The sequence below is a fragment of the Plutella xylostella genome, chromosome 7, assembly GCF_932276165.1.
Source record: "Plutella xylostella chromosome 7, ilPluXylo3.1, whole genome shotgun sequence".
In the NCBI taxonomy this organism is placed as follows: Eukaryota; Metazoa; Arthropoda; class Insecta; order Lepidoptera; family Plutellidae; genus Plutella; species Plutella xylostella.
The window spans coordinates 5,844,477-5,871,127 of record NC_063987.1 but is presented as its reverse complement, the minus strand read 5'-3'; the positions used below and the strand labels follow the sequence as shown (position 1 = coordinate 5,871,127).

The 26,651-nt window shown below is 39.5% G+C and overlaps 2 protein-coding genes across 2 annotated transcripts in view; one reads left to right on the top strand and one right to left on the bottom strand.

The window, feature by feature from the left end:
• The window catches only part of LOC105390919 (semaphorin-5B), a 51,478-nt gene that overhangs the window by 15,622 nt on the left and 9,205 nt on the right, over positions 1–26,651 (bottom strand). Inside the window, exons 3-8 of the mRNA XM_048621982.1 lie at positions 25,402–25,504; positions 7,974–8,181; positions 7,143–7,297; positions 6,455–6,614; positions 5,067–5,266; positions 97–258 (exon numbers count right to left, since the gene is read on the bottom strand). Coding sequence (XP_048477939.1) covers positions 97–258; positions 5,067–5,266; positions 6,455–6,614; positions 7,143–7,297; positions 7,974–8,181; positions 25,402–25,504 — 988 coding nt within the window. The remainder of the gene's footprint in view (positions 1–96; positions 259–5,066; positions 5,267–6,454; positions 6,615–7,142; positions 7,298–7,973; positions 8,182–25,401; positions 25,505–26,651) is intronic.
• On the top strand, positions 22,790–24,570 carry LOC125488716. Its single transcript, XM_048621981.1, has one exon. It carries the CDS (start codon positions 23,069–23,071, stop codon positions 24,359–24,361), a length of 1,293 nt encoding a protein of 430 aa, XP_048477938.1. The 5' UTR covers positions 22,790–23,068; the 3' UTR covers positions 24,362–24,570.

The following is a 26,651-nucleotide window of genomic DNA, read 5'->3' as shown; positions in this document are numbered from 1 at the left end:
ATAAAAACGATTAAAATGTTTAAGTTTAACATAGAATCTCTACGGTAACTACACTTGCTGCGAGTCGGGTAGGTTAAATCATAGAACTACACTTACTGCGCGTCGGGTAGGCAAGAGAAGTGGTTAACGGCGCGCGGGGTAGGCGCGCGGGGCTCCCAGCTGCTGCGCGGGCTGTCCTGCACTTTGAAGGCACCGCTGAATGCTGCCTTCACATCGCTCATGTTGTACACGCAGATGGCACTGCCTGCTATGCCGTTGCTGTTGGAAAAATATATTGTTAACTCTGATTCGTGTCGAAAACCCGTGGGGATTGCGGGATAAAAATTTCTACCCCGATTTGGAAGTTTTGTTACTTTAGAAGAGGTTTACAAATGGTGTTGTGTGTGATATACGATGGCGTTGTGATTATACTAATTTCAACTTTTTGATTACCTAACATAAACAGTTGAAATTCGTGTGTTTCAAAGTCAGCTGTAAACCTTCTAAACTTACAATACCTGCAGTCCTGCATACGTCACGAAAATCTATTCAGTAGTTTTTACTATTCTTTTCTCACAATGTTTTGCGATTACATTTAGAGGTATAATATACCGAGCCTGTGATTGGCCACTCCCTAGGCGGGCCCGTAAACAGCTGTTCAATATAATTAGTGGACCAAGATAGATTAGACCTGTCAGGCAAACAATCAGCTGACAACATCTAGTTAATTAGCGAGTGAGTTTAGTGCAAGTTGCAGCGCTTTACGAGTATTAGGTATTATTGGTCGTTACCATGAACTATAACTTAACTTTTAAAGTACCTGGCATATATAGTTTGTACGTGTCAATTTCGTTACTTAGCATTGATTGCATTATAAATCGTTACACAGGAAGACAAAGTAAAGTTGGTTTTCCTTTGTAGTCATCAAATATTTATGGGATTTCGAATGTCAAAAAACCAATAATATAATGGACACGGATCAAAAAACCGGCTTCAAACCTCATCTCTGTATCACAGTGATCGTGCTCAAGTTCCCCTTCATGGTGACAGCATCACAATGAGATCTATACTCTGTCCCACAGGGGTATAATCGTGACAGTTCTGACATTGCGAAAAAGAGACGCTTAGCTACATTAAGCGTAAGAAAGAAACGTTAAGCTGTAAATATTTTTTGTCCTTTTTGCTGTGGCGCCTGTTTACGTCAGTTCTCTTTGCCAAACAATGAAACAAATGAAAAATCTTTGCCAAACAAAGGCTGACAGTTACAACAAAATTTTCTAAATGCTATTTATTTTTGATTTGCTAGTGATTTGTGGGTGTTTATTAAGTTTATTAGACTATTATCATCACTTAACGAGTGTGTGACATGGGTGGGTGGATTTTGTTCGGTTGTATAGAGCATATTGAACGAAAACACGATGGAATGATGGGTGAGATATATTTTCACATGTAAGTAGATACTATCAAGTTTAACAAGCTTACATTCATCATAGTACTATCTATTGGCTCGATTTTAATATACTAATTTTAATACTGTAAGGTCTTTTAGTATCAGTTTTAAGTAAAAATTACGAGGTACCATATCATAACAAATCACATGGTGTTGCAAGTTATTGAAAATTTATTTTACTCACAAATATTATAGTATGCAAAGAAAATACTAGAAATTGTAACGGACTCGGGTTGGGTTTACAAATGGGGCGCACGAATTCGGTTTTTGTGAAGATTGTATTTTGTAGAAGTTATTCTCCTCTTTCAAATGAGGTGCCTCTCATTGTGAGGAAACGTTCGTTTCGTTTTTTTCTTCTATGTGTGATTTCTTCTGTATAATATAAAGTTTATTGTATTGATAGGAAATGCGTGTTTCCTTTAAAAAAAACCTTATCACATATTTGGCCCACGATTATAATGCTCATGCTCATCCATTTATCTCTGCTTCATAGGTCTCCGACAGAAAAAAAAATTTCAAGAAAATGGATAGACATTACCGGTCGCACAAATTGGGAACCAAAGAAACATACAAAAATTGTGTTCGGCACATTTTGAAGAGGATTGTTTCGATTGGACGAAGACAATGAATCATACAATCCACTCAGTTTGTGTATATTAAATAATTATATTGAAATCAAATAAGTATGAGTAAAGTTTTTTTTCTTATATCGTCGGTTGACAGGAAAAACTCACTAAGGCTGATTTTTCAATATTCAGATAAATGTTATCTGGGTAATACAAACATTGAGAAACATTGAGACGCAACAGCATCAAAATTATTTCCCAGCAAAACTTTTATCTGGCTATTGAAAAATTAGCCTTTAGTGTCTTTTTCCTATCAACCGACGATATACTCAAGTTTTGTTTTTGTTATTATGATAAGTAAAATTTCCCCATATTTAGGTTTAATTTTTTTGTCGGCAACATCTATGGTTTGAGTGAGAAAGAGAATAGTGCACACGGCGATTGCCAGTCTAGAGGTAGTAGGTCTATGCTCTGTCCATTATATTATTGGTTTTTTGACATTCGAAATCCCATACATATTTGATGACTATAAAGGAAAACCAACTTTACTTACCAGACATAAGGAAACGTCAAAAATGCAATAACATAGTGGAAGCTCTATAATCTATCTATATACAGAGTCGCGAGCACAAGTTTCGAACCTCCGTTAACGTTGCGTATCGTCAACTGTCACTGTCAAAATGTAAGGCAAAGTTAGTTTCATAAGTGACATTTGTTTTTTCCATATGTTAGGTGGAATTTCACCAAACACTAAACGTATTTAGTAGCCTGTCATACGTCTGTCAGTTAGTACAAAATGTGTTTAAAATTTGATTGAAATACGTTTAGCGTTTGGTAAAAGTGACCCTTCGTGTAGATTCGAAAACAGTATCGAATCCTGTGCTCGCTGCACAGTGCCACAAACTTATCTGTTCCGGTGAGAGCTCACGTAAGTGTCTAATATTTCTTCATTCTTTAAGATGTTAAGTTTTCCCGTGATGATTATTTACCCTTGCGGTTTTAATAAACCCATCTAATCTATATCAATATATAATTTATTAGTAAATAATGAGATATGGACCAATTTAGTTAACTGTGACCGGAACAGATAAATTTGTCGCACTCTAATAACACTCAAGCTCACCTCTGAGTAGTGAAGGCGGCGACCAGCACGCGGCCCCGCGGCACATACTGCACACTAGTCACTTCGTCGTAGTAGAACGGCACATCCCCCGGCACAGAGCACGCGAGGCGAGCCTTCAGGAACGTGCTCCAGCTCTCGTTCATGGTGAGGGCATCACAATGACACCTAATCTATCTATACAGGGTAACTGCCTCTGTGGTCTAGTGGTAGAAGCTTCGCTTCATGACCCAGAGGTCCCGGGTTCGATTCCCGGGTGGGATCATCAATTTGTGTTTCTAAATTGTGGTTCTAAGTTTGGTTAGGACACAGAAGGCTGATCACCTGATGTCCGAAACAGTGAAACGATCCATGCTGTCCGATGGGCATGTAAAGCAGTCGGTCCTGCGCCTAGCTCTCTCCAGTCGTGTCGGTCAATCCGTCCCATTGGGTTATGAGAGTGATGGAACAGAGAGTGCTCCTGTGTACTGCGCACACACTTGGGCACTATAATCTACTCCTGCGTAGATGGCTGATCTCAAATGAGATTGGCCGCCGTGGTCGAAATTCGGCTAGGAGGACATTATCTATACAGGGTGTTGCAAAAAGGGTATACTAAGCCGAAACCTACATGTGCAGCATAGTATATCTAAAAATAAAATTAATTTTCCATAGTAAAAAGTCACGTGACCAACAAAGTTTCAATGGAAAATGTTTTTTTTTTCGGGAATTTTGAAATTCTGATTTCAGTTTCGGGCTTAGATATACTGCACATGTAGGTTTCGGCTTAGTATACTCTTTTTGCAACACCCTGTATAATAACACTCAAGCCCACCTCTGAGTAGTGAAGGCGGCGACCAGCACGCGGCCCCGCGGCACATACTGCACACTAGTCACTTCGTCGTAGTAGAACGGCACATCCCCCGGCACAGAGCACGCGAGGCGAGCCTTCAGGAACGTGCTCCAGCTCTCCTTCATGGTGAGGGCATCACAATGAGACCTAATCTATCTATACAGGGTGTTGCAAAAAGGGTATACTAAGCCGAAACCAGCATGTGCAGCATGGTATATCTAAGCCCAAAACTGAATTTCTAAATTCGCGAAAAAAAATATTCATTTTCCATAGAAACTTAGTTGGTGACGTGACTTTTTACTATGATATTTATTTGATATTTTTATCGCGAATTTTGAAATTCTGATTTCAGTTTCAAACTCAAACTCAATTTTTTTTATTCATCGTAAAAATATAAAATTTTCTGATGAACGTCAATTTTTACAAACTACTCTCCGTTCGGATAAGGGGGGCTCTTTCTGTCTAAGGAGAAGAACGGGCGTTTCGTTTCGGGATTAGATATACCATGCTGCACATGTAGGTTTCGGCATACCCTTTTTGCAACACCCTGTATAATAACACTCAAGCTCACCTCTGAGTAGTGAAGGCGGCGACCAGCACGCGGCCCCGCGGCACATACTGCACACTAGTCACTTCGTCGTAGTAGAACGGCACATCCCCCGGCACAGAGCACGCGAGGCGAGCCTTCAGGAACGTGCTCCAGCTCTCCTTCATGGTGAGGGCATCACAATGAGACCTAATCTATCTATACAGGGTGTTGCAAAAAGAAGTAAAGAGTATAATAAGCCAAAAGGGGGTGACTCAGATAAATCTACAATAATCTTACCTCTGAGTAGTGAACATGGTGAGGGCATCACAATGAGACCTAATCTATCTATACAGGGTGTTGCAAAAAGGGTATACTAAGCCGAAACCAGCATGTGCAGCATGGTATATAGTAAAAAAATCATTCTCCATAGTAAAAAGTCACGTCACCAACTAAGTTTCTATGGAAAATGAATATTTTTTTTCGCGAATTTAGAAATTCAGTTTTGGGCTTAGATATACCATGCTGCACATGTAGATTTCCGCTTAGTATACCCTTGTTGCAACACCCTGTATAATAACACTCAAGCTCACCTCTGAGTAGTGAAGGCGGCGACCAGCACGCGGCCCCGCGGCACATACTGCACACTAGTCACTTCGTCGTAGTAGAACGGCACATCCCCCGGCACAGAGCACGCGAGGCGAGCCTTCAGGAACGTGCTCCAGTTCTCCTTCATGGTGAGGTGGCCGCCGGCGTCGTTCTTGCAGACTCGGGCTATGCGGGAGTAGACCGTCTGTTGGGGGGGAGGTGTGGTTATTGTCAATTTTATTGGTTGATTGTTGTTGGTTGTGGTGGGGGTAAATTTGGTGTAGGGACAGCTCAGGTAATTATTAGGGTTATAATCTTTAGATACGTAGGTATTGGAGTTTTTTGCTCTAGTTCTTCTCCGTAGACTATAACTATAAGGACCCTATCCGAATGAGGACTAGTTTCATTTTTAGAATCACATTTTACAAGGAAGAATTTACTTTGAACTAAGTACTTAGCAGCCCTGCATAGATTTATTCTATGTATTATGATTTACGGAAAACTGCTATATTTTAACAAAAATAAAATCTAACTATCGGTTTCACAACCTGAGAATGTCACGTTAAGCAACTTGAGCGGCTGAATTGTCGTTGTAGCACTTAAGTTTAAGCTTAGTTAGATTTACATAAATGGGCATAAGCATCTGGCATCTTTATGAACCTATTAAAATAATTCAACCCTGGATCTATAAAACTGTGATTTGACTAACCGATTATAATTCCGTTTGACTTTGATTTATTTATCCAATAATAATAAAACGTGAACCGCTGTTTATTTCTAGTTAACAGCACAGATGTTATCTAGAAAAGCAATAACAACCTATGTGCAGTTCCTGGTGTGAATATTAACTTAATTACTCAGTTCGACCTGTTAGTTACAACACGTCTTGTTTACATGTTACAAAGTTGAAAGACGTGTTATTTTCTGCATATGGTTTCACTCGTTTTCTGTACTTACCTATAATGGCGCTTCCTTGGGAGCAGCAAAGGAAAGCAGAATATTCATTAGTTTTAATTTTCAGAAGTGATCATCGTGATGGATGAATGTTATACAGTCGATACCTAAGCAGGCAAATGGCTAATACCCATACCGAACCAAGGATTAAAATTTTCCATCGTTTTTGTTATATTTTAGTATCTAGGTAAGTTGCATGTAACTAATTCATCTTGGCAACTCATACTTTTGGGTTTGCTATAGATATAGGATTGATAGTTTATGTGTTAGATGCATGCATGCGTCGCGTAATCTCATTGCTAAATCTAGAGGGTGTTGCAAAAGTTTTACAGAAACACTCCCTACTGAGTAACGCCTTTTTTGACATCCCGTATTTCTGTCTTAAACACTAACCTTCTCCCTGTACCCTTTTTTGACACTCTGTGTGTTAAACACTAACCTTCCCACAGTTCATGTACTCCACGGCCACCTCCCTGAAGACGAAGTACACGAAGTGGTCGTCCTCGAAGCTGCCTACAAACTGGGGTTCATTCAACCAGTTGGGGTCGTAGGGCGGCGTGCGCAGCGGCCCGAGGTCTCGGGTGGATGCGCCGCGGGACCTGTGTGAATTAGGATTCGTGTGTAAGTCAGGGTCTAAATAATCTGAAAGAGCATGAATCTAGGTCAAAATTCTGATTGAGTATTTGAAAAACAAAACATGGCTCATAGTAAGAATTCAGGAGAACACCAAAATTTTCTAGGGGAAACTATTTTTTTTTCGCCTTTAAAAGTAGTAGAACAAAAGTTGTTTAGAATGACCTCCGTAGTTATCCACTTTTTGCAATACTCTCTCTGTATATCGCTCTCATATGGTTACTTAGGTTGGTGCTCTGGAGCTTGAGCACAAATTGTAATTTAAATAAACATTCCCAGTAAAAGATGTCCTACTCTGTTTTACTATTAGGTCTGTTGCTGTAAGTACTTAATAAATTTGAGCTCTGACAAACAATTCCTAATTTTCATAAAGTCCTTTCTGTTTCTAAGCTGTAAAGCACACATAACGTAAACACGGAACGAATGCACCAATTCGTCAAGCCCAGTTAGGAAGACATTAAACATTTTATGGCTTTCCGAAAACCAGAACTTACCGGCCGATTGTCGTGTAGGAACTGGTGAAGTCTGTAGTGGTACCGGCGAAGAATTCTCCAGTACTGGTGAGGATGCTGGTGACGTTGGAATGTGGACTGTGAGGGCAGCTGGCGACCCCGCTACTCCAGTCGAGCACTTGGCCTATGGATTCGATCTGCAAATAAGAGCGACATTTTAAAGATTGTTGATTACGGGGGTTATTTCGTTTGGCTTTTTGATACTTCTTTGTTATTGTTAAGCATGGGTACATTACAGAGGATTCGCAATTTTAAATCTATTGGTCTGGTCACTTTAATTGGGGTTTATTAGAATACGAGTACTTAACGCATTTTATTGCATTATTTACTAGGATTATCTTTCCAAAGATCACAGGTTCTACGTAGGATGTAATTCTAGTAGGATGTAATGAAAAGTTTATGGGCAATAAAAACAAAACCGTCATAAACCTAGTTTGTAAGACCGGTCAACGAGGTAAAACACCGTAGAATACTTATTCAGAATATTCTAATTTACACCACTGAGCTCTCTGAAAAGTGAAATGATCCATATTGTCAGATACGGTCAGTCTAGACGAGCGGCAGAAATTGAGATACATATACATTGGTCTGATCACTCCAAAATAAATCTGGGTTACACTGGACAGTTAAACCAGGGCCAAACCACGAATATTTTATCTAGACTGTCAGCCAAGAAGATATTAGGTACTTATTACTTTTAAAAAGTCGTAGAGTGTGTCTCTGAAACGAATCCAGCAACACAAGGGTCCCACTCCGCGCGCTGCAAGGGGTGCAGGGGACACATGGGGCGCAGGCAGGCGGTACAGTACTGACCTCTCTCCAGCTACACACGGGGCTGAACGCGTTGGTCCCGCAGGCCAGCAGGCGCGCCCCGTGCGCCAGCAGCACGCGGATGTAGTTGCGGCAGTCGCGCTCGCTCTGCCCCTTCACCAGGCACAGCTTCACGGCGTCCTGCGGCGCGCCCCACTCCGCGCGCTCTAGGGGGCGCAGACCGCGTAAGGAGAGGCGGAGGAGTGCGTCTCTGGAAGAGGGTGCTTTGGTTGGTCAGTGTGTTTTTGTAGGTAAACAGCATTGGTAGGTGATGTTGAGAAGCTTTATAGTGGAATTTGGCAGTGATATAGGTACAGGGTATAATTATTATATAAGTACCTAATTATATTGTTGATTGTTAACTTCTTAAATTTATGCATCTTAAGCAGTTCAGTGATGTTCTGAGTATTTAGTAAAAAAATAGGTGTGAAAACTTTATTGGTTTGTGTGTAAACCTTATGTTAATTTATAATATGTAATAGTATAAGCTGTTTGTTTTCCAAATAAAGAAAATTAAATTAAAATTAAATTACAGGGTACAGGTATAAGGCAGAGAAATCTGACGCCTCTCAGAAGCTTTGTTTCTATGAGAAGGGGGTCAGGTTTCTCTGCACATGCAATTTGCGTAACTATAAAATCCACGTTTTCTTCTATCATCGCGTCATCTGCATTCATTATCTATCAAAGCTTCAATAGATAGTGTCCGCTAGAGGCTCTACTTTGTATGCATGAAAACGTAAACTTTCATAGTTTTCAGCAAAATTATCAAAACTTTTATAGGCCTAACGAACTGTTATATGAATGAACACGTCATACTAAACAACTAACACAATCAAAATTACAAAACTGGTACTAGTTATAGTTGTCATAAGTATTTATATACCGGTAATTTAGATACCTACGCATGTGAGGTGTTAGAGGTAAACAACTTGTTTGAAGTGTTTGACCGAAGCTTGCGATCTACCTGTAATACCCACTCGCCATTTCAATATAATTAGCTTTATTTGGTCGAGTGAATAGGTCAACAGTAACAGCCACTAACGCCTCAGATACTTATCTAAATTAGCGATATAATAAACGATTATAAACAAGTTACACTATGACTAGGTACGTATATACAATATTTACCAGGTGCTAGTTTTCTAATTTTGATTGTGTCCGGAAGTTACGCACATGTTATAAAAAAGTAACACCTTTCCCTTTAGATCAAATTAGTCACACCCACAAATTAATTTCATTCGCAAGATCTATGATAGAATGTCTAGCCTCGATCATGCGAATTTTACACATAATATGTAGATGTGTTTTGGAGATTACCGAATAAAGTGGAGAGGCTAATATAAAATGGAGTAGTTACCCAAGGATACGCAATTATAATGAAGTAATACGTAATGTATATGTAAATAACTATAAGAAGTAATGTGTAGAAACAAGAAATAAAAAGTGCAATTTTCTGGTCAACCTCAGAAGCCGGTCATTTCCGTGTTTTAACCGCAACGCAAGTACGTCGCACGGAAACGAAACTGCTGATAAACTCAACTAGCGTTGCACCACTACCGGGGATTCTATTATGAGCTTTAGGGTGCAAATTGGCAGCCGGCGACATGAGGATGGAGAAGACGACAGGTCGCAGCGCCTGGTACTGGTTTAAGTTTTCAGGATATAGCCAAAGCCTCTGGCTATATCTCTATCTCTTCGTGAGTTATTAGCTTCCACACTTCCCTTTTAGCGCTCCTACTAACACTACTACTTTTATATTACTTACATATTTCTACAGATTTTTTGTATCCCTATCATCGAACTGGTGCAATGGCCATATTAGACCCATAAAAAACGGTTTAGCATGTATTGAACTCAGTTATTGGATAAAATTATGCACATACTTCCTTATTCGTGAGCTTTACCGATGTATAACTATGTAAGTAACAATTTATTATGCCCTTCTATAAAGCTAAGTGCTAAATATTGTTTGCAATGACCTATTGAGTACAATTTATTACGATGGTATAAGATGCTTTACTTGTTTTCCTAATTGCATATTATTATAATGTCAGCTAGTAGGTATTTATTATAATGTAAGTAACACAATGTCATCTAAATGGCTAGAAAAATACTGAAGGCATTCCTACATAGAATCTATACGGAATTTGCTACTACACAATTTATTAGCGATTAGAGTACCTATACTTTTGATTTAATTAAATACCTATTTCAATATTTAATTCACTGGCAAGTACCTACGTTCTAATTGCTATTACTATGTATCTACCAATACTTAAATAAACTGGATCTGTTATTTAAGATCTATATTTTCCATCTAGTACCTACCTACAAAGAAAGGATAAAAGCCTGCCACACAATATTATGAACTGCAACTATTAAATATGAATCATTTCATACATACTGACTCTTTCAATACGTATTACGAATTGGGCCTGTATATGGGCGAGATAAAAATACAACCTTAGACCTGGGGACATTAGTTACGCGTTCTGCCCCCGTATTTTGTAACTTTTTGAGAGTTAGCAACCGGTGATAATTGGTATCAACTTAGAGACTTATTAACCGAAAACACAAAAAATCTTAGTGAAAGAAATATGCAAGAAGCCTACCAATATATCCTTACATTCAACATAAACGTTTGTGAAATCAGATAAGTCAGTAAAAAGTTATTAATTAATAATGCTCTAAGTTGTCAGCCATTTTATACCAACCAACCCCACATGGAGTTACATAATACGGGGGCTGGGCTGGATGGTTCAGTGGTTAGTAACTTCCACTGTAAAAGCACTGAGGGTCTCGGGTTAGACATCCGACCGCGCAGATATTTAATATTTATACCAACAGATGTTTGTATGATGTGACTTAATGTGACCGAAAAATTAGAATAGGTTCGACCCACCCCCTTTTACTTGGACTTGGGTCTAACATAACTCATGCAAAAATGGGGAATTCACTTCGAGTACAAAAAATATAATCACGAAATAAATAAATAAACGCTTGTAGACACAAAACAGTACACAAATGCAATTGATACTTGAGCATATCGCCTACTTGAGTAGCTCAAGGGCCAATCACTGTTGCGTTTCAAGCTATTTTAAATATCGAATTACGTCCTATTGCACTTCTAGAAACGGATGCTGAGCATACAGTCGTACAAACTTGTTTGGTTAGGTATTAGCTAAAAATAAATACACTCATTTTCTACGTATGGTCAGGTAGAGACTAAGTAAAATATAAAGTATTTGAACTGGTATTATACTAAACCCTCTATAGAGGAACTTAATAAATAAGCAATCAAGTTAAATCAGAAAGTGTAAATGACTAGAGCTGTACAAGTGTACTCTCTCTCTCTCTCTCTCAGCCTTCCGTAGTCCACTGTTGGACATAGGCCTCTCCTAACGATCGCCACCCCAAACGGTCACCCGCCATCTGCATCCAGCGGCTTCCCGCTACCTTCCGCAGATCATCAGACCAACGGGTTGGGGGGCGACCGACACGCCGTTTGCCGACACGGGGTCTCCACTCCAGAACCTTTCTACTCCATCGGTCGTCGGCTCTGCGGGCTACGTGGCCAGCCCATTGCCACTTCAGCGTGCTAATCCTTTTGGCTATGTCGGTAACTTTAGTTCTCCTGCGGATTTCTTCATTACGAATCCTATCTCGCAGGGACACGCCTAACATAGCCCTTTCCATAGCACGCTGAGCAACTCTGAGCTTGTGGATAAGCCCTTTGGTGAAGCACCACGTCTCGGCTCCGTAAGTCATCACTGGCAACACGCACTGATTGAAAACTTTTGTTTTCAGACACTGAGGTATGTTTTCAGTGAAGATGTGTCGTAATTTCCCGAACGCTGCCCATCCGAGTTGGATTCTACGAGCTACCTCTTTATCGAAGTTGGATTTACCTAATCGGATCACTTGTCCTAGGTAGGGATACTGATCAACAACTTCGATGGTGACACCTCCTACAGTTACGGGCGATGATGAAACATGTTCGTTCGACATGACCTTTGTCTTGTCCATGTTCATTTTCAGCCCAACTTGTTTAGAGGCATCATTGAGGTCTGTGAGCATTTCGCCTAACTCCTCCAGCGTTTCCGCCATAATAACTATGTCATCAGCAAATCGTAGATGAGAGATATATTCGCCATTGACGTTAATGCCCAGTCTTTTCCACTCTACAAGCTTAAAAACATCTTCCAGTGCACAGGTGAACAGTTTCGGAGAAATAACATCTCCCTGTCTCACGCCCCTTTGCAACTGGATCGGTTTTGTGCTATGTTCGTGTAATCGAACTGACATTGTGGCAGCATTGTACATACATCTCAACACCTCGATATAGCGATAGTCTATATGGCACCGCTGAAGGGATTGAAGCATCGCCCAGAGCTCAATAGAATCAAAGGCTTTCTCATAGTCCACAAACGCTAGACATAAAGGTAGATTATACTCCTCGGTCTTCTGTATAACCTGCCGAAGCGTGTGTATGTGATCTATGGTACTATAGCCTTTTCGGAACCCGGCTTGTTCGGGTGGCTGGAAGTCGTCGAGTCTTTGCTCGAGACGATTCGTAATAACTCTCGAAAACAGCTTGTACACATGGCTCAGAAGTGCAATGGGTCTATAATTCTTCAATAGGGCTTTGTTGCCTTTCTTGAAGAACAAAGTCACTACACTTCTGCTCCATGCCTCCGGGCTTGTGCCTTCGAGTATGACGGAATTAAACAGCCTCCGAAGTGCTATTAAAATCGGTCTACCGCCGGCTTTCAGAAGTTCTGTCGTTATTCCATCATCTCCCGGAGCTTTGTTGTTTTTTAGCTGTTTGAGAGCTATACTAATCTCGTCTAGACTGACGTCCGGAATATCTTCGGTATAGTGTCGGGTGAGTGGCGCTCGGCTGTCGTGAGCACCGCTGGTAATAGGGTTTTGTGTTGTGGTGTATAACTGTCCGTAGAATCTCTCAATTTCTCCCAGAATTTCGGGCACTGATGAAACGGTGTTGCCAGTGTCGGTCTTCAGTTGGGTCAACAGAGTCTGCCGAACAGATCGATCTCTAGCAAAGACTTTGGAGCCCTTGTTTTGCTCTATTGCGTCTTGAATGCGCTTGCAATTGTAGCGTCTCATATCGCAACGTCTTGCTTTGGCGATCTGTCTGTTTAGACGTCTGTATTCGACCATATCAACTGAAGACTGCAACCTCATTTCTCTCCGTTCTCTTATGAGACTCAGAGTCCCATCTGAGAGTTTTTGAGGTCCTCGGTTGGTTCGGGACGAAAAATATTTCGATCCTACCTCTCGGACAGTTTCCACAAACCTATTATTTAAATCGTCAACTGTAACGCAATTCTCTAAACATATCAGGCGGTCGCAAAGCTCAGACTGAAAGCTTTCGGGATCCTGGATTTGAGCAGGAGTAGGACGGAGCGTGGACTTCATTAGACGGGAGCGTTCTATTTTGCAGTTTATATTCAAAGTGCCTCTTACGAGTCGGTGATCGCTGCCGGTCTTAACCCTACTGATCACTGAGACATCATTGAATATGTGCTTCTTATCCGTCAATATGAAGTCGATCTCGTTTTTAGTCTTCCCATCGGGGCTAATCCACGTCCACTTCCTTTGTGGCTTCTTCTTGTAGAAGGAGTTCATCATATAGAGGCCCTCCTTCTCCAAGAAGTCAGCCAGCATTTGCCCACGATGGTTCCTGACTCCAAATCCATGTGACCCCACTTTCGTCTCGCCGCCTTCTTGTTTTCCGAGTTTCGCGTTAAAGTCTCCCATCACCACCGTGAAATGAGTAGTGAACTTACGCAGGGCAGACGATACGTCTTCATACGCAAGTTCGACCTCATCATCGGTGTGCTTAGATGTGGGTGCGTAAACCTGTATGACCTTCATTGAGTATCGTTTAGATATTCTCAGGATGAGGTACGCAACCCGTGTCGACACACACTGTACAAGTGTACACACTGTATAAATAAAAAGCTTAAGTCATTGGGAAAAGTTAATGTGCAGAATAATTCGAAATCTGGCAATTTTATACACATCATAATACATATTATCAGTAACCTAAAATAGGTAGGCAAATTTAGGGACAATATACATATTGTAGATAGGTAGATTCGCACCCAAGATATAAAAAAATATAATTATGATACTAGAACAATAAAGCTAACTCTAATTTTACTCTAAATATAAAAGTGCAGGTGTGATAAATCACATATTCTAACGTTTACGTGCCATAATAATTTTAACAGCTGTTTTACATGTTATGTAACTTCCGGCAGACTCCTATGATGAATATAAATGGCGCGGCGGATGTGGAATTTCACAAGCCTTGTTATAATAATTCTTACATTATATTTTAGGTACACATATGCACACAGGGTGTTGCAAAAAGGGTAGAACAAAAGTTGTTTAGAATAACCCGTGTCACCCCCTTTCGTCTTAGTATAATACAATTTTTGCAACACTCTGTATAAAATATAAAACGACGATACGGTTCGCACCCTATCACTGCTATCAAGTAAGAAGTATCGAGCAGCGAAAAGAACACGCTCCGGCATTTCAAATTGTAATTGTAATTTTAGGCACAGGTGTTTATTTTATATAATTACTTATTTATTGAACACTTATAAACATATTGTGTAAGTGTATGCTATAAGTATATAAGTACCTAGGTACAATCAAAGGTTACTTTCCTTCTAACCTCAGGCAGCGTTTTGGTTACAAAGTTGTAAACCTTTGCAAGACAACCTTTGCAGAATACAAGATGAATTATGAGCTTATGACCCATATCTACTTCTGCTATAGATTATAATAACAATTAATGATTAATGACCACTTGGTTGACTTAAGTATTTCAAAGTTCCTGAGCCTACACTATTTTAACCCACGCTTTAAGAGTGAGCGTAAAAGGTTCTTTATTTTTTTAAACAAAATAAAGCTTCGTTCGTTATGGATTTTCAAGGACTAATATTGTAAAATATATCTTAAGTAATATACTTGGCTCGCTAGTTATGGACAAAACCAACCAATCTGTGCTAAGGTTATTAATAATGGTATTGACTTTCGATAAATACACATAACAGTAACTCAACTTGTATTCTTTGATGATAGCCGAAATTAGTTTTTTTAACCTAGATTAAAAATTTGCTGCTTATTTTAAAGTGACTAATGAGGAAATGTTCCACATTCGTATATTATAAGTATGGCTGATCGAGTGGATTGGATTGCCGTGGCATTTCCAGTGGAGTTATCGCGAAGTCAAAACAAAGTAACATTTACGAAGAAATTTGTGTCAAATTCAATACATTTTTTGTTCCAAAATCTTTGTGAAATCACTGATCACTACAGATCTATAGTCTATCTATTGATAGGGGGGCACCAGTGGACGACTGTTTACCTTTACTAACACTTAAAGAACTTAAAGAGTAGCATCTTAGTAGGCGTACTCAGGTATATATTATACCGTTTATACTTTTATTACTCCAATATATTTTGATTGTCCAGGGTGCCTATTAGAAGTTGTGTTTGAAGTGTGGAATGTTGCGCCAAACGTGATACAAAGTGACCCCGCAGCGAATTAAGATAATAAAATACTATTTCGTATTTGCAATAATGGTCTGTCTAACTGTTGAGATAACTGTAAGTCAGTGGTTCACTGCAAAATATTTGCTTCCGAATGTTTTTATTTTTAAGTAGGTACCATTCTTCTTGTCTACAGTAGTTTTTTTTCCACACAGTGGCAATGAAGTTCTTACAAAAATACTCCTACATTGTTACATCAACTCATTTACCATATTATTATAGGATGAGTCAAGGCCCACGGCGATAGGTTTCATTATTCGATAAGAGAACTTGGTTCATACTATAATCGTACTAGTAACCTATGCAGCACAGTGCGCACAAAACAACTAGATCCTACCTAGAGATCTAGATAACCTAGACCAGCCCGAATGATCAATATCTTGAGCACTAGTTGGCATCTCATTGCTAGTCAGTTGGGAATATCAAAAAGTAAAATTTGTTCGGCCAGGACAGCCAGTTAATAAAAAATAAATGTTACATTAAGTTTATAATAAACCTATTAATCACATTTATAATATGTATTAAAGGCTAGCCATCCATCATTGATATTGAGTAAGAACCGTAACGATGCTAATTTTAGAACCAGTTTCTAATCATTTGACATCCCACACCGGGCACAGTTTAAAATAATGATTGAATTAATTTAGACCTGAGTAGTAAATACACAGAAGGTCATAATTTACTGTCCAAATTTAAACAAAATGTACAAATAAGTATATAAAGATTTCACACCTTTAGAACATAAATAAAATATTATGATGATGTTGTGTTTGAATAGTTTTATTTGGCTATTTCGTGTCTATGTATATGAAATACGTAATAGCCATTTATTTGATACACATTATTTACGCTTGTACTTTAGAAACACCGCAAACAAATGAAAAACGGTAATCACAAAATTTGATTCCAAATTCAAATAGAAACCGATCAAGTTCTAATTTTAAAATCCGCTTCTGGGTCAATTTGATAAGCTATCGCGCGCCACGCGTTTGTCAAACAGGTGAATGACTCCGAGCTCCGAACTAGCTGTTAGACGCGGCCTGTGTAGTTGTGTACACAGTACTGCACCCCTACTCTTGAAAGGCAATGTATTGCGTCTGTCTTGCGTTCCCAACATAAAAAAAATCATAACTTCTCTTCAGAGGCGTTTATCCAAAAAGTAAAAATACTAATATGATCAGCTAGGTAATGCCTATTTTAAGAACCTAGAAACAATAATATAATGCCTACAATTTAGAAGTTACTTTTTCCAAAAAGGCCAAAAAAGGCTTTTTCGGCAAAATCTAAAATAAATTCTACATTCTGGGTACTTGGTTCTTAGTGCTAGGTGCCTAGGTTCTAAAAAAGGGATTATATTGATGAACATTTTTGTATTTTTACTTTTTGAAAAATCGATTTTGAAGAGAAGTTATGATTTTTTTAATGTTGAGGACGCAAGAAAGACGCAATACATTGCCTTTCAAGAGTAGGGGTACTGGTTGGCGGGCGACTCGACTGGACGATCGCTGATAGCTGTGTGTGCCTTTCTATTAACCATTGCGTTAACTTTTTTGTAATCATTACTCTACGTCTAATCAGCCAGTATTCGAAGTTGTTCCTTTTGTAACCTTTTTTTTATTTATTTCAAAGTTACATATTGGCTGCAAGAGTTCGCACTGGGAACAAAACAGGCCTTTTGTAAAAAAAACTTTTCCCACTTTTGTTGTGGCTACTCTTTTGTGCTGGTAACGATTATGCAAATGCCTTGAAAGCCAACCATTTAGTTTGGAACAAAAATGTGCAATTTAAACTTCAACAAAGGCTGTGGGTTTCGAGTATGGTGAAACGATTATGGCCGATCCAAAAATGAGAAGGCAAGACGTTGATTTTATGTTTTAACCAGTTGTTGAATATGTTTTTATCACTTTAAGCTCTATGGTCACACATATAGAACTAAACTAAATTGTATTGTACCTACTTGTTACAATTTTAAAGTCCAACTGAAAACTTAATTCTTCTTTGAGTATTTTATTGTTATCCGTGCCACAAGACAACAGCGATAGGTCGTGTTCACGCTAATTCTACATATGCGTGAGACGGAACGCGCCACCTCCTCCTGCCCTCTGATGACGTCACGAAGACTATATAAGCGGGCCCCGCGATGCCCCGCTCCTTTTTTACTTACGCTAATCATACTTACTCGTATATCTATCATTGTAAATATTGGTCTAAAAATACAAGTATAAAAACGTTTTCGAGGTTTTAATTAAAATCCAAAATAGGGAAAAGTTAGTTAGGACCTCCATATGTCTCGCTCAATAGCGTGGACATAAAATTGGCGACCGTTTCAAGAGAACCGACCAGAAGGAAGATTTGAGCATCCCACCGGAAGCTCCACCGCCACGTGCCGAGGCCAGGTCACCTGGGTTCGAAGAGGACCACCACCGCTACGACCTGAGCTACGCGAACTGGGTCTACCGCAGCGACACCGCAGCGCAGCAATCAAGCAACTCCAGCCCGTCGTCCAGCCGGAGTCAGAAGCGACCAAACTACCACGTGTCACGTCGAGCCAAGCAGGCCTCCAGGCACTCATCATCATGCCTCAAGCCAAGCCCCGCCCGTGGAGAAGAACGCGCCGCACGCCGTCGCCGTCGCCCGGAGTACTTCGGACGTTCGTCCGCCACGTGTCGGCCAATCAAAGCTAAGTACCTAGCCCTATCCTACCCTTTCACATTGTAGTCCTACATCACCTATCCATCACATTCCTACTCTCCACGGTCTCAATCTGTGTGAAGAGAGTATTTTTTTTGCGTTATTAATGTTATTGCGTCTCGGCGATCAACCGCTTCTAATTTTTGAGATGCCTATTGCAAACGCACGTACCTATTTAATCTATGCTACCGCTTGCTAGCTACGAAGTTAGTAGATACTACTTCGCTATTTTATTCATAGTACCTAGGTTCCCTTTGTAGCCTACGTCTACCTATCTATTCATTTTATAGGACCTACCTTATTATGATCATAGCTTGCAGCCGCACAAATAGCAAAACAAATAATTGTTACCTTTATTAACCTTTCTCCGCAAATAACGCTGAAATACTTACATTTTATTTAATTGCCATACGTTTCCCATAACAATTACAACATAAATCACTTGCTCAAACTCATTAAGCTATCATAACAGCTTGCGATCCCTTAAACAGTGCAATACAAATTAAGTAATATCCCACAATTCAATTAGTTATTTTCTCAATTCCAGTGCTCGTCTAGCGGCCGGCACACAACTGGCAAAATAACAAACTGGTTCCCCCGCCGCGCCCGCCCCGCCTCGCTGTAGCTACCTGGGTAATCAGTAACGTGGACGAGCGTAAGATAACAGTTTTTTATAACTAATCATCATCATCATCATCAGCTGCTTTCTTCTGTTTTGGTAGTTAGCTTGTGTATTTTGTGTTCTAATGTTGCAAGGTCACTTAAGGTGGTCTACTGTGGTTGCGTGTTGATAATTTCACAGTATTTGGTCCGTGTTTTGTATGTTTTAACATTAAGTTTAATTAAATTACCTATATAAAACCAAGAAATATAACTGTTATTCATTCAAGATGCTTAAATTGGACGATTTACTTACAAAGCGCAGTTCTATAAAAGGCCGCGTTACAAAATTTAGAAACTACTTAAACACTATTTCTTCTACACCGAAGTTAAACTCTGTCCAATTAAATGAGCTTAATGTTAGAACGGCGAAACATGAACACTTGTTTAGTCAATTTGAAGAGTTACAAACCGAAATTGAAATAGTGAATTCAGCAACAATTGATTCCGAATTGGCCGAGCGGGAAATTATTGAACAAGGTTTTGTGTCCTGTATTGCAATCGCACAAGATATAGCTAGTAAAAATGCGTCAAATAATGAGCCAGAAAGTAATAAATTTGAGAGTAGTTCCTCTCATTGTCAACAATCGGATCTACAGGGGTTTAAATTACCACAGATTCAAATAGCTAAATTTGATGGTTCGTTTTATAGATGGCTTGAATTTCGCGATATGTTTACGTCACTAATACACAAAAACGACCGTATTCAACCTGTGCATAAATTCCATTATTTGAATTCCTACTTAGAAGGAGACGCTTCTCGAGTAATTAGCAATTTAGAAGTCTCGGATTCAAACTATTCAAAGGCATGGAATTTACTCACAGAGCGGTATGATAACAAAAGGCAGTTAGTTAATAACCATTTAAATTCTTTATTTAATATGGAGCCGATATTACGTGAATCAGAAAAGGCACTTCGATCACTAGTTGACAGTGTCAATAAAAATTTGCGAGCGTTAGCAAGTTTAGGACAGCCTACTGACCAGTGGGATACGCTCATTATACATATGATTTCATCTAAATTAGACGGCAATACTAGCATGAAATGGGAGGAGTGCCGTAATAACTTTCAAGATATGCCAACATTGGAACAGTTTAGTAAATTCCTAAAGGACAGGGCCGATGTTCTAGAAACCTATCACCAAAATAAGTTGATAAAAAATAATCGTATCAGTCTCACTTCACCCTCAGTGAAGGTACAAGATAGGCCGTGCTCAAAATCATTTTCCTGCATAACCGAGGAAAAAAACAACAGCAACAAAAATAATAACAGTCCGAATAAAACATGTGTCATCTGCAAAGGCAGCCACATAATTTACGACTGCCCAGTATTTCTATCCAAATCAATTGAGCAACGCATATCTGAAGCTTCTAAGTTAAAGTTATGCCTAAACTGTTTACGACCTGGACACAAAAGTTTTAGGTGCCTAATGGGCACTTGTAGGCATTGTAGAAAACGTCACAATTCCTTATTGCATAGAGTCGTGATTCCTTCGTCACAGGAAGGGTCCAATTCCACCACTACCATTACTCCAAACAATGAAACGCAAACAAACTTAGCTGCCCATCTTTCTTGCCAGCCCTCGAATCAGGTTTATCTTTCTACTGCGCAAATCAAAATAATAAACCCATCAAATTTGAAAACTATGACCGTTCGCGCCCTTTTAGATAGCGGCAGCCAGTCCACTTTTATTTCAAAGGCACTGAGGGACAAATTATGTCTCAAAGGTCAGCCTATGGATACTGTCAAGCTCATAGGTATAGGTAAAACGGAGTGCAGTTTTCTCGACGAACGCTGTACCATCCAAATCAAATCCTTGCACACTAATTATTCAGTTAGCATGTCATGTCCAGTGTTGCCAGAGCTCACGGGTAATATTCCTAAGATTTTAGTAGACACAAAATGCTTCAATCTCCCAGCCAATATCAAATTGGCAGATCCTACTTTTAATCAGCCGGCACCAATCGATGTTTTGATAGGCGCAGATTTATTCTGGGAAATAATTACTAATAATCAAACGTCATTGGGGAAAAATAAACCCTGGTTACGTAGTTCGCTGTTCGGCTGGATAGTTTCCGGTCCTATCATTTTGAGTAGCGAACCTAGCAAAGAACTTACATGCAATTTTTCACGCAATGAAGTCGAATCCCCTATTAATAGTTTAGACAACGAATTAACTCGTTTCTGGGAGCTCGAACAGTTACCAGGCAAATCGCTTTTAAGCGAAAATGAGCAATCATGCGAAAAACACTTTTTACAACACACAACTCGATTATCCGACGGGCGATTTTGTGTTCGCCTTCCACTAAAAGATTCTCCTGACTGTTTAGGAGATTCATACCAAGTAGCAAAAAAAAGACTTCTTTACCTAGAAAAGCGATTTAGAAAGCAACCGGTGCTTAAAAAGGCATATTGTGATTTTATACAAGAGTACGCAACCATGGGTCACTGTTCGGAGTTCAACGGAGTCAAACCTGAACCTTCGTTCTTTTTATGTCACCATGCAGTTTTTCGACTTAACAGCGAGAGCACCAAACTGAGGGTCGTCTTCGATGGCTCTAATCCCTCCTCATCAGGCTTTTCCGTCAATAATTTGCAGCTAGTTGGCCCGAATATTCAGGATTCTATATTCTCCATACTGTTAAGATTCCGTCAGCACAAATACGTTCTTACTGGAGACATAGAAAAAATGTATAGGCAAATAATGTGTCATCCGGATGATAGGAATCTTCAAATGATACTATGGAGAGAAGACGAATCGCTACCAATTAAAATGCTAAAGTTAAACACTGTGACCTACGGTTTTGCTAGCGCCAGTTACTTAAGTACTAGGTGTTTGTGGCAGCTTGGAGAAGAGTGCTCCGATGACTTAGTCAAAACAATTATTCAGCATGATTTTCTTGTAGATGATTTAATTACGGGTGCAGATACTGAGGAACAGCTACTATACATAATAGAGTCAGTATCAGAAGCTTTAAGCAAAGGATGTTTTCCTCTTCGAAAATTCAGATCAAACAACCCGTCTATCTTTAAATCTGCAAATCTAGATTTACAAAAAAATCTCACTCTAAGTGATTCAACTAGTGCTCTTGGCTTAGGGTGGAACCCTTCATGTGATAATCTATATTTTCCAGTCAACAGTCAAGATAGCAATGATAGCGACAAAATAGTGACTAAGAGACTAATATTGTCTCAGTCACTTAAAATATTTGATGTACTAGGCATTCTCTGTCCATTTACTATTCAATCAAAAATTTTAATTCAAAAATTGTGGATACTAAAGCTTGACTGGAATGATCCAGTACCGAACGAACTTAAAAAAGAATGGGAAAAAATTAGGAATGGTCTATTGTATCTTCAACAAATATCAGTCCCTCGACTTTCATTAATAGACTCCCCTGTTCAAATTGAGCTGCACTCCTTTAGTGACGCCTCCATGCTAGCTTATGGAGCATGTGTTTACTTACGATCAGTGAATGTCAGTGGGCAAGTAGTTGTTCGCTTGCTCTGTGCAAAGTCTAGAGTCTCACCAATAAAGCAATCCACAATTCCGCGACTTGAGCTTTGTGGTGCTCTTCTAGCTGCAAGATTATGCCAAGCGGTCGTTGAATCGCTACGATTATCCTTCACCAGGCTTGTTCATTGGTGCGACTCCACAGTAGTCTTAGGATGGCTCAAAACGAGTCCGACCAGTCTTAAAACCTTTGCCGCCAATAGAGTAGCTGAAATAATAGAGATTACTCAATCTGATGCCTGGCGTCATGTTCCTACCGATTCAAATCCCGCGGATCATGTTTCAAGAGGGGTTTCTGCTAAGCAGCTGCAGAACTTGGATCAGTGGTGGACAGGCCCAAGTTTTTTAACAGAGGCAGAATCACAATGGCCTCAACTCAAAATTCCAATCAAGACAGAATTACCTGAATTAAAATCACATGCTGTCATTACATCTGATCCACCCGTAGTTGATTTTGAACGATTTTCAAAATATAGGCGTCTGGTACGTTCCTTTGCCTACGTTTTACGATTTATACATAATATAAATAAATCAAACTCCAAACTTTCCGGTGATCTTAGCTTAGAAGAATTAGATAAGTCCTATTTTAAACTTATTAAATTATGTCAAAGTCAAAGCTTTCCAACGGAAATTAATTCACTAATGAAAAAACGGCCATTAAGTTCAAGAAATCGAATCATAAATCTAAATCCATTCCTAGATGAGAACGGCATTCTAAGAGTAGGTGGTAGATTGAATCTTTCAACTTACGAAAACGATAAAAAAAACCCGATTCTGATTTGTGCAAAACATCATTTCTGCAAATTAATTTTTGAACACAAGCATAATCAAGAATTAATGCATGCTGGTCCTCAAGCGCTACTGTACGCAGTTAGGGAAAACTTATGGCCGGTAAACGGACGATTACTCGCTAGGCGCGTAGTAAAAGGCTGTGTCAAGTGCAGGCGACTTCAGGGTCAAACACTTCATCCTCTAATGGGAAACCTTCCCACGCAACGAGTCACGCCAGCATTTCCGTTCGAATCAGTGGGAATAGATTTTGCAGGCCCATTTTCAATACTTAGCAGGAAAGGACGAGGCGCAAAAACTTCTAAATGTTACTTGTGCTTGTTTATATGTCTAAGATTCAAATGCATTCATTTAGAAGCTGTAAGCGAACTATCAAAGGAAGCTTTTATTTTATCCCTTCGTCGTTTCATTAGCCGTAGGGGGAAACCTCTAGAGATTTTGTGTGACAATGGAAGAAACTTTGTTGCTGCATCCAAAGAAGTAGGTCAATTTTTAAAGACAAATTCAGCGCCCCTATCTGACTTTGCAACCAATGAATCAATAAAGTTCAAATTTATACCAGCTTACGCTCCACACTTTGCTGGTTACTGGGAAGCCGGCATAAAATCGGCTAAATATCACATAAAAAGAGTCATGGGAAACACTAATTTAACTTTCGAAGAGCTATGTACTCTCTTCGCACAAATTGAGGCTATCCTCAATAGCCGACCCCTGTCTCCCATGTCTTCCTCTCCTACAGATCTCCTTTCTCTCTCCCCAGGGCATTTCCTGATTGGCCGACCACTAAGATCACTGCCGTCACCCTACGTGGAAGAACAGAACATCAGTCCACTACGACGCTACGCCAGACTCGAGCAGATTCGCCAACACTTCTGGCAACGATGGCAGCGAGAGTACATCAGCGAACTACAGCAACGTTCCAAGTGGCGAACCAATCACTCCAGCCTACAGATCGGAGACCTTGTCCTGATCCAAGAAGACAACACATCACCTCTGAACTGGGCACTTGGCAGAGTGTCACGTCTCTATCCCGGCGCTGATGGCATCTCTCGAGTCGCTGATCTCGAGACTCTGAAGGGTCGCATCCGAAGACCGTTTGCCAGACTCTGTCCACTCCCAAAGGGCGACGATGACCAGATTTCTTGAAGAACGAATCTTCAAGCGCGGGGACTATGTTCACGCTAATTCTACATATGCGTGAGACGGAACGCGCCACCTCCTCCTGCCCTCTGATGACGTCACGAAGACTATATAAGCGGGCCCCGCGATGCCCCGCTCCTTTTTTACTTACGCTAATCATACTTACTCGTATATCTATCATTGTAAATATTGGTCTAAAAATACAAGTATAAAAACGTTTTCGAGGTTTTAATTAAAATCCAAAATAGGGAAAAGTTAGTTAGGACCTCCATATGTCTCGCTCAATAGCGTGGACAGGTCGTAAAGGAGCCTGTACACTAAATCCACCGAGATGTTTACTTTATGGTCAACTAATAGCGTACACTTTATGGCAATAACAAACCTGTAAGCGACTTAACCTCCTTAACTTCCACCAATGTGTACACGGTGTAAAATTATAAAACAATTTTAGAAGACATAAATTAACAGGGACTGTGGGTTTGGACTCGGTCCGCTTTGAAAGCTTTCAAGACGTTGCGTGATCTACAGCTATAAAATCAAACGCTTCTAAGGAATATGCAAATACGGATGTGTTGGGTATACAACTGTGGTATGAAAGCGAATTAGGTTTGCAAAATTGCAGTGATTATTTATTATTTTGAGATGTGAAAGTAGTATATTATTATTTTTCAATGTAACAACCACAGACTGTTATTTTATCCCATCAGCATTATTCTTACTTCAAGATACAAAATATTTTATAAGTTGAACAAAATAAAACATTTTCTGAGCAAACATGACGTATCAACTGTACATTATACTGTGAACAGTGTGAACGTCACCGACTGCAATTACACTAATATGCCTAATCCTTACCACGTTGAAAACTAGTGTTTGTAGGACACGCTACTAAGAAATATTCTTCCGCGCTCAAGCGATACCCAATGCCTCACCAGACAACCCAACCGTCAGCATATCCCTTATCAACCACAACCACAGCCGTACAAACGGGTCCAAACCCCAAGTCCCAAAGCATCCTAAAGAGGGCAAGTGTGCTCAGTACTCACCTAGCGCCCACCACAACCTGGTCTCTTGCCACATCGAACAGCAATTGCGAAAATGATTTAGTGCTCTTATCTTCAAAGATATCGCTGTCAAACGCCAACAGATCTGGAAAATTGTAAATTCAATTAGAACACTGTAATTAAGCAGTTGATTTAGGCCAGACTATATTGTGGGCTACCTCAAACGCGACAGTGGCGCCACTGTGATAAATTGCCGTCACAGCCGGTTAGTGTGGCAACGGTTCGTGAAATTATACACTTTGAGCTGGTGTCTGACCACCTAAAAGTTGTCAGTATGTTTGACAATATAACAACTGGCTTCGCTTAGTCTAAAAGGATTTGCTCAATTTGCTGTAATTCTCTTGTTCAATTTAAATTTTCCTATTTAAATCACAAGATTCAGTCTCTATAAGATTCATGATTACGAGAATGGAATAGAAAGAGATGTAAAGCGAGGCATGGCTCAGTCATCCATCATTCCACTTGTGTTCTTTAATCATTAAATCAGCCTTGCATACAATAAATATCCATTAGCTTTTAATTACAGTCGTGATGAATAAAAATCTGACAAGGAGTGGATTTCTCCTAAACTTCCGCCAAACATCGTGCTATGCCATTTGCATTTGTGAGCCAATTATTAAAAATGAATTTCAAATAAAGGAAACCAATTTGTCTTTAGGTGATATTGTTTAATTTAGCTACGGATAGAGAGCATTAATTGTTGAAGAAAGCTGCTCGACAAAGTTTATGGATTGTTAAAGTGGACTTTCTTTATAGTTGAAATTATTATAATGATGAGTTACCCGTTAAGCTGTTCAATAGATTCATGAGTTAGGAGGAGTAATCTTTACGAGGTTATAAACTTAATATTTTAGTTAGTTAGGGAAATTAATTCCTGTACTTAATGATAATAAATTAAAATAAATTATTCATGTAGGTATAACATTATTAAATATGCTTCTCAGGTAATAAGGGTTTAATTTGTTACTATGAAAGATTTTTTTATTGTATTTTTTTAGGTTTAACTTCATTTGTTTTACAACATAAAACTATTTCCACTTTATAACATAAGTTATAAGTAACTACACTATGTACTTTGATAAATTCCTGTCAGCTTCACACGTGATCACGTAAATTTGAGCATACCTTCAGTATGGAATATAGCCCTGAGATCGTCTTTTAGCGTTGAGTAGTCCTACAGTCAGCAACTGATCCTTTATCAAACATTATAAAACTTTCACTAGGGGCCGTCC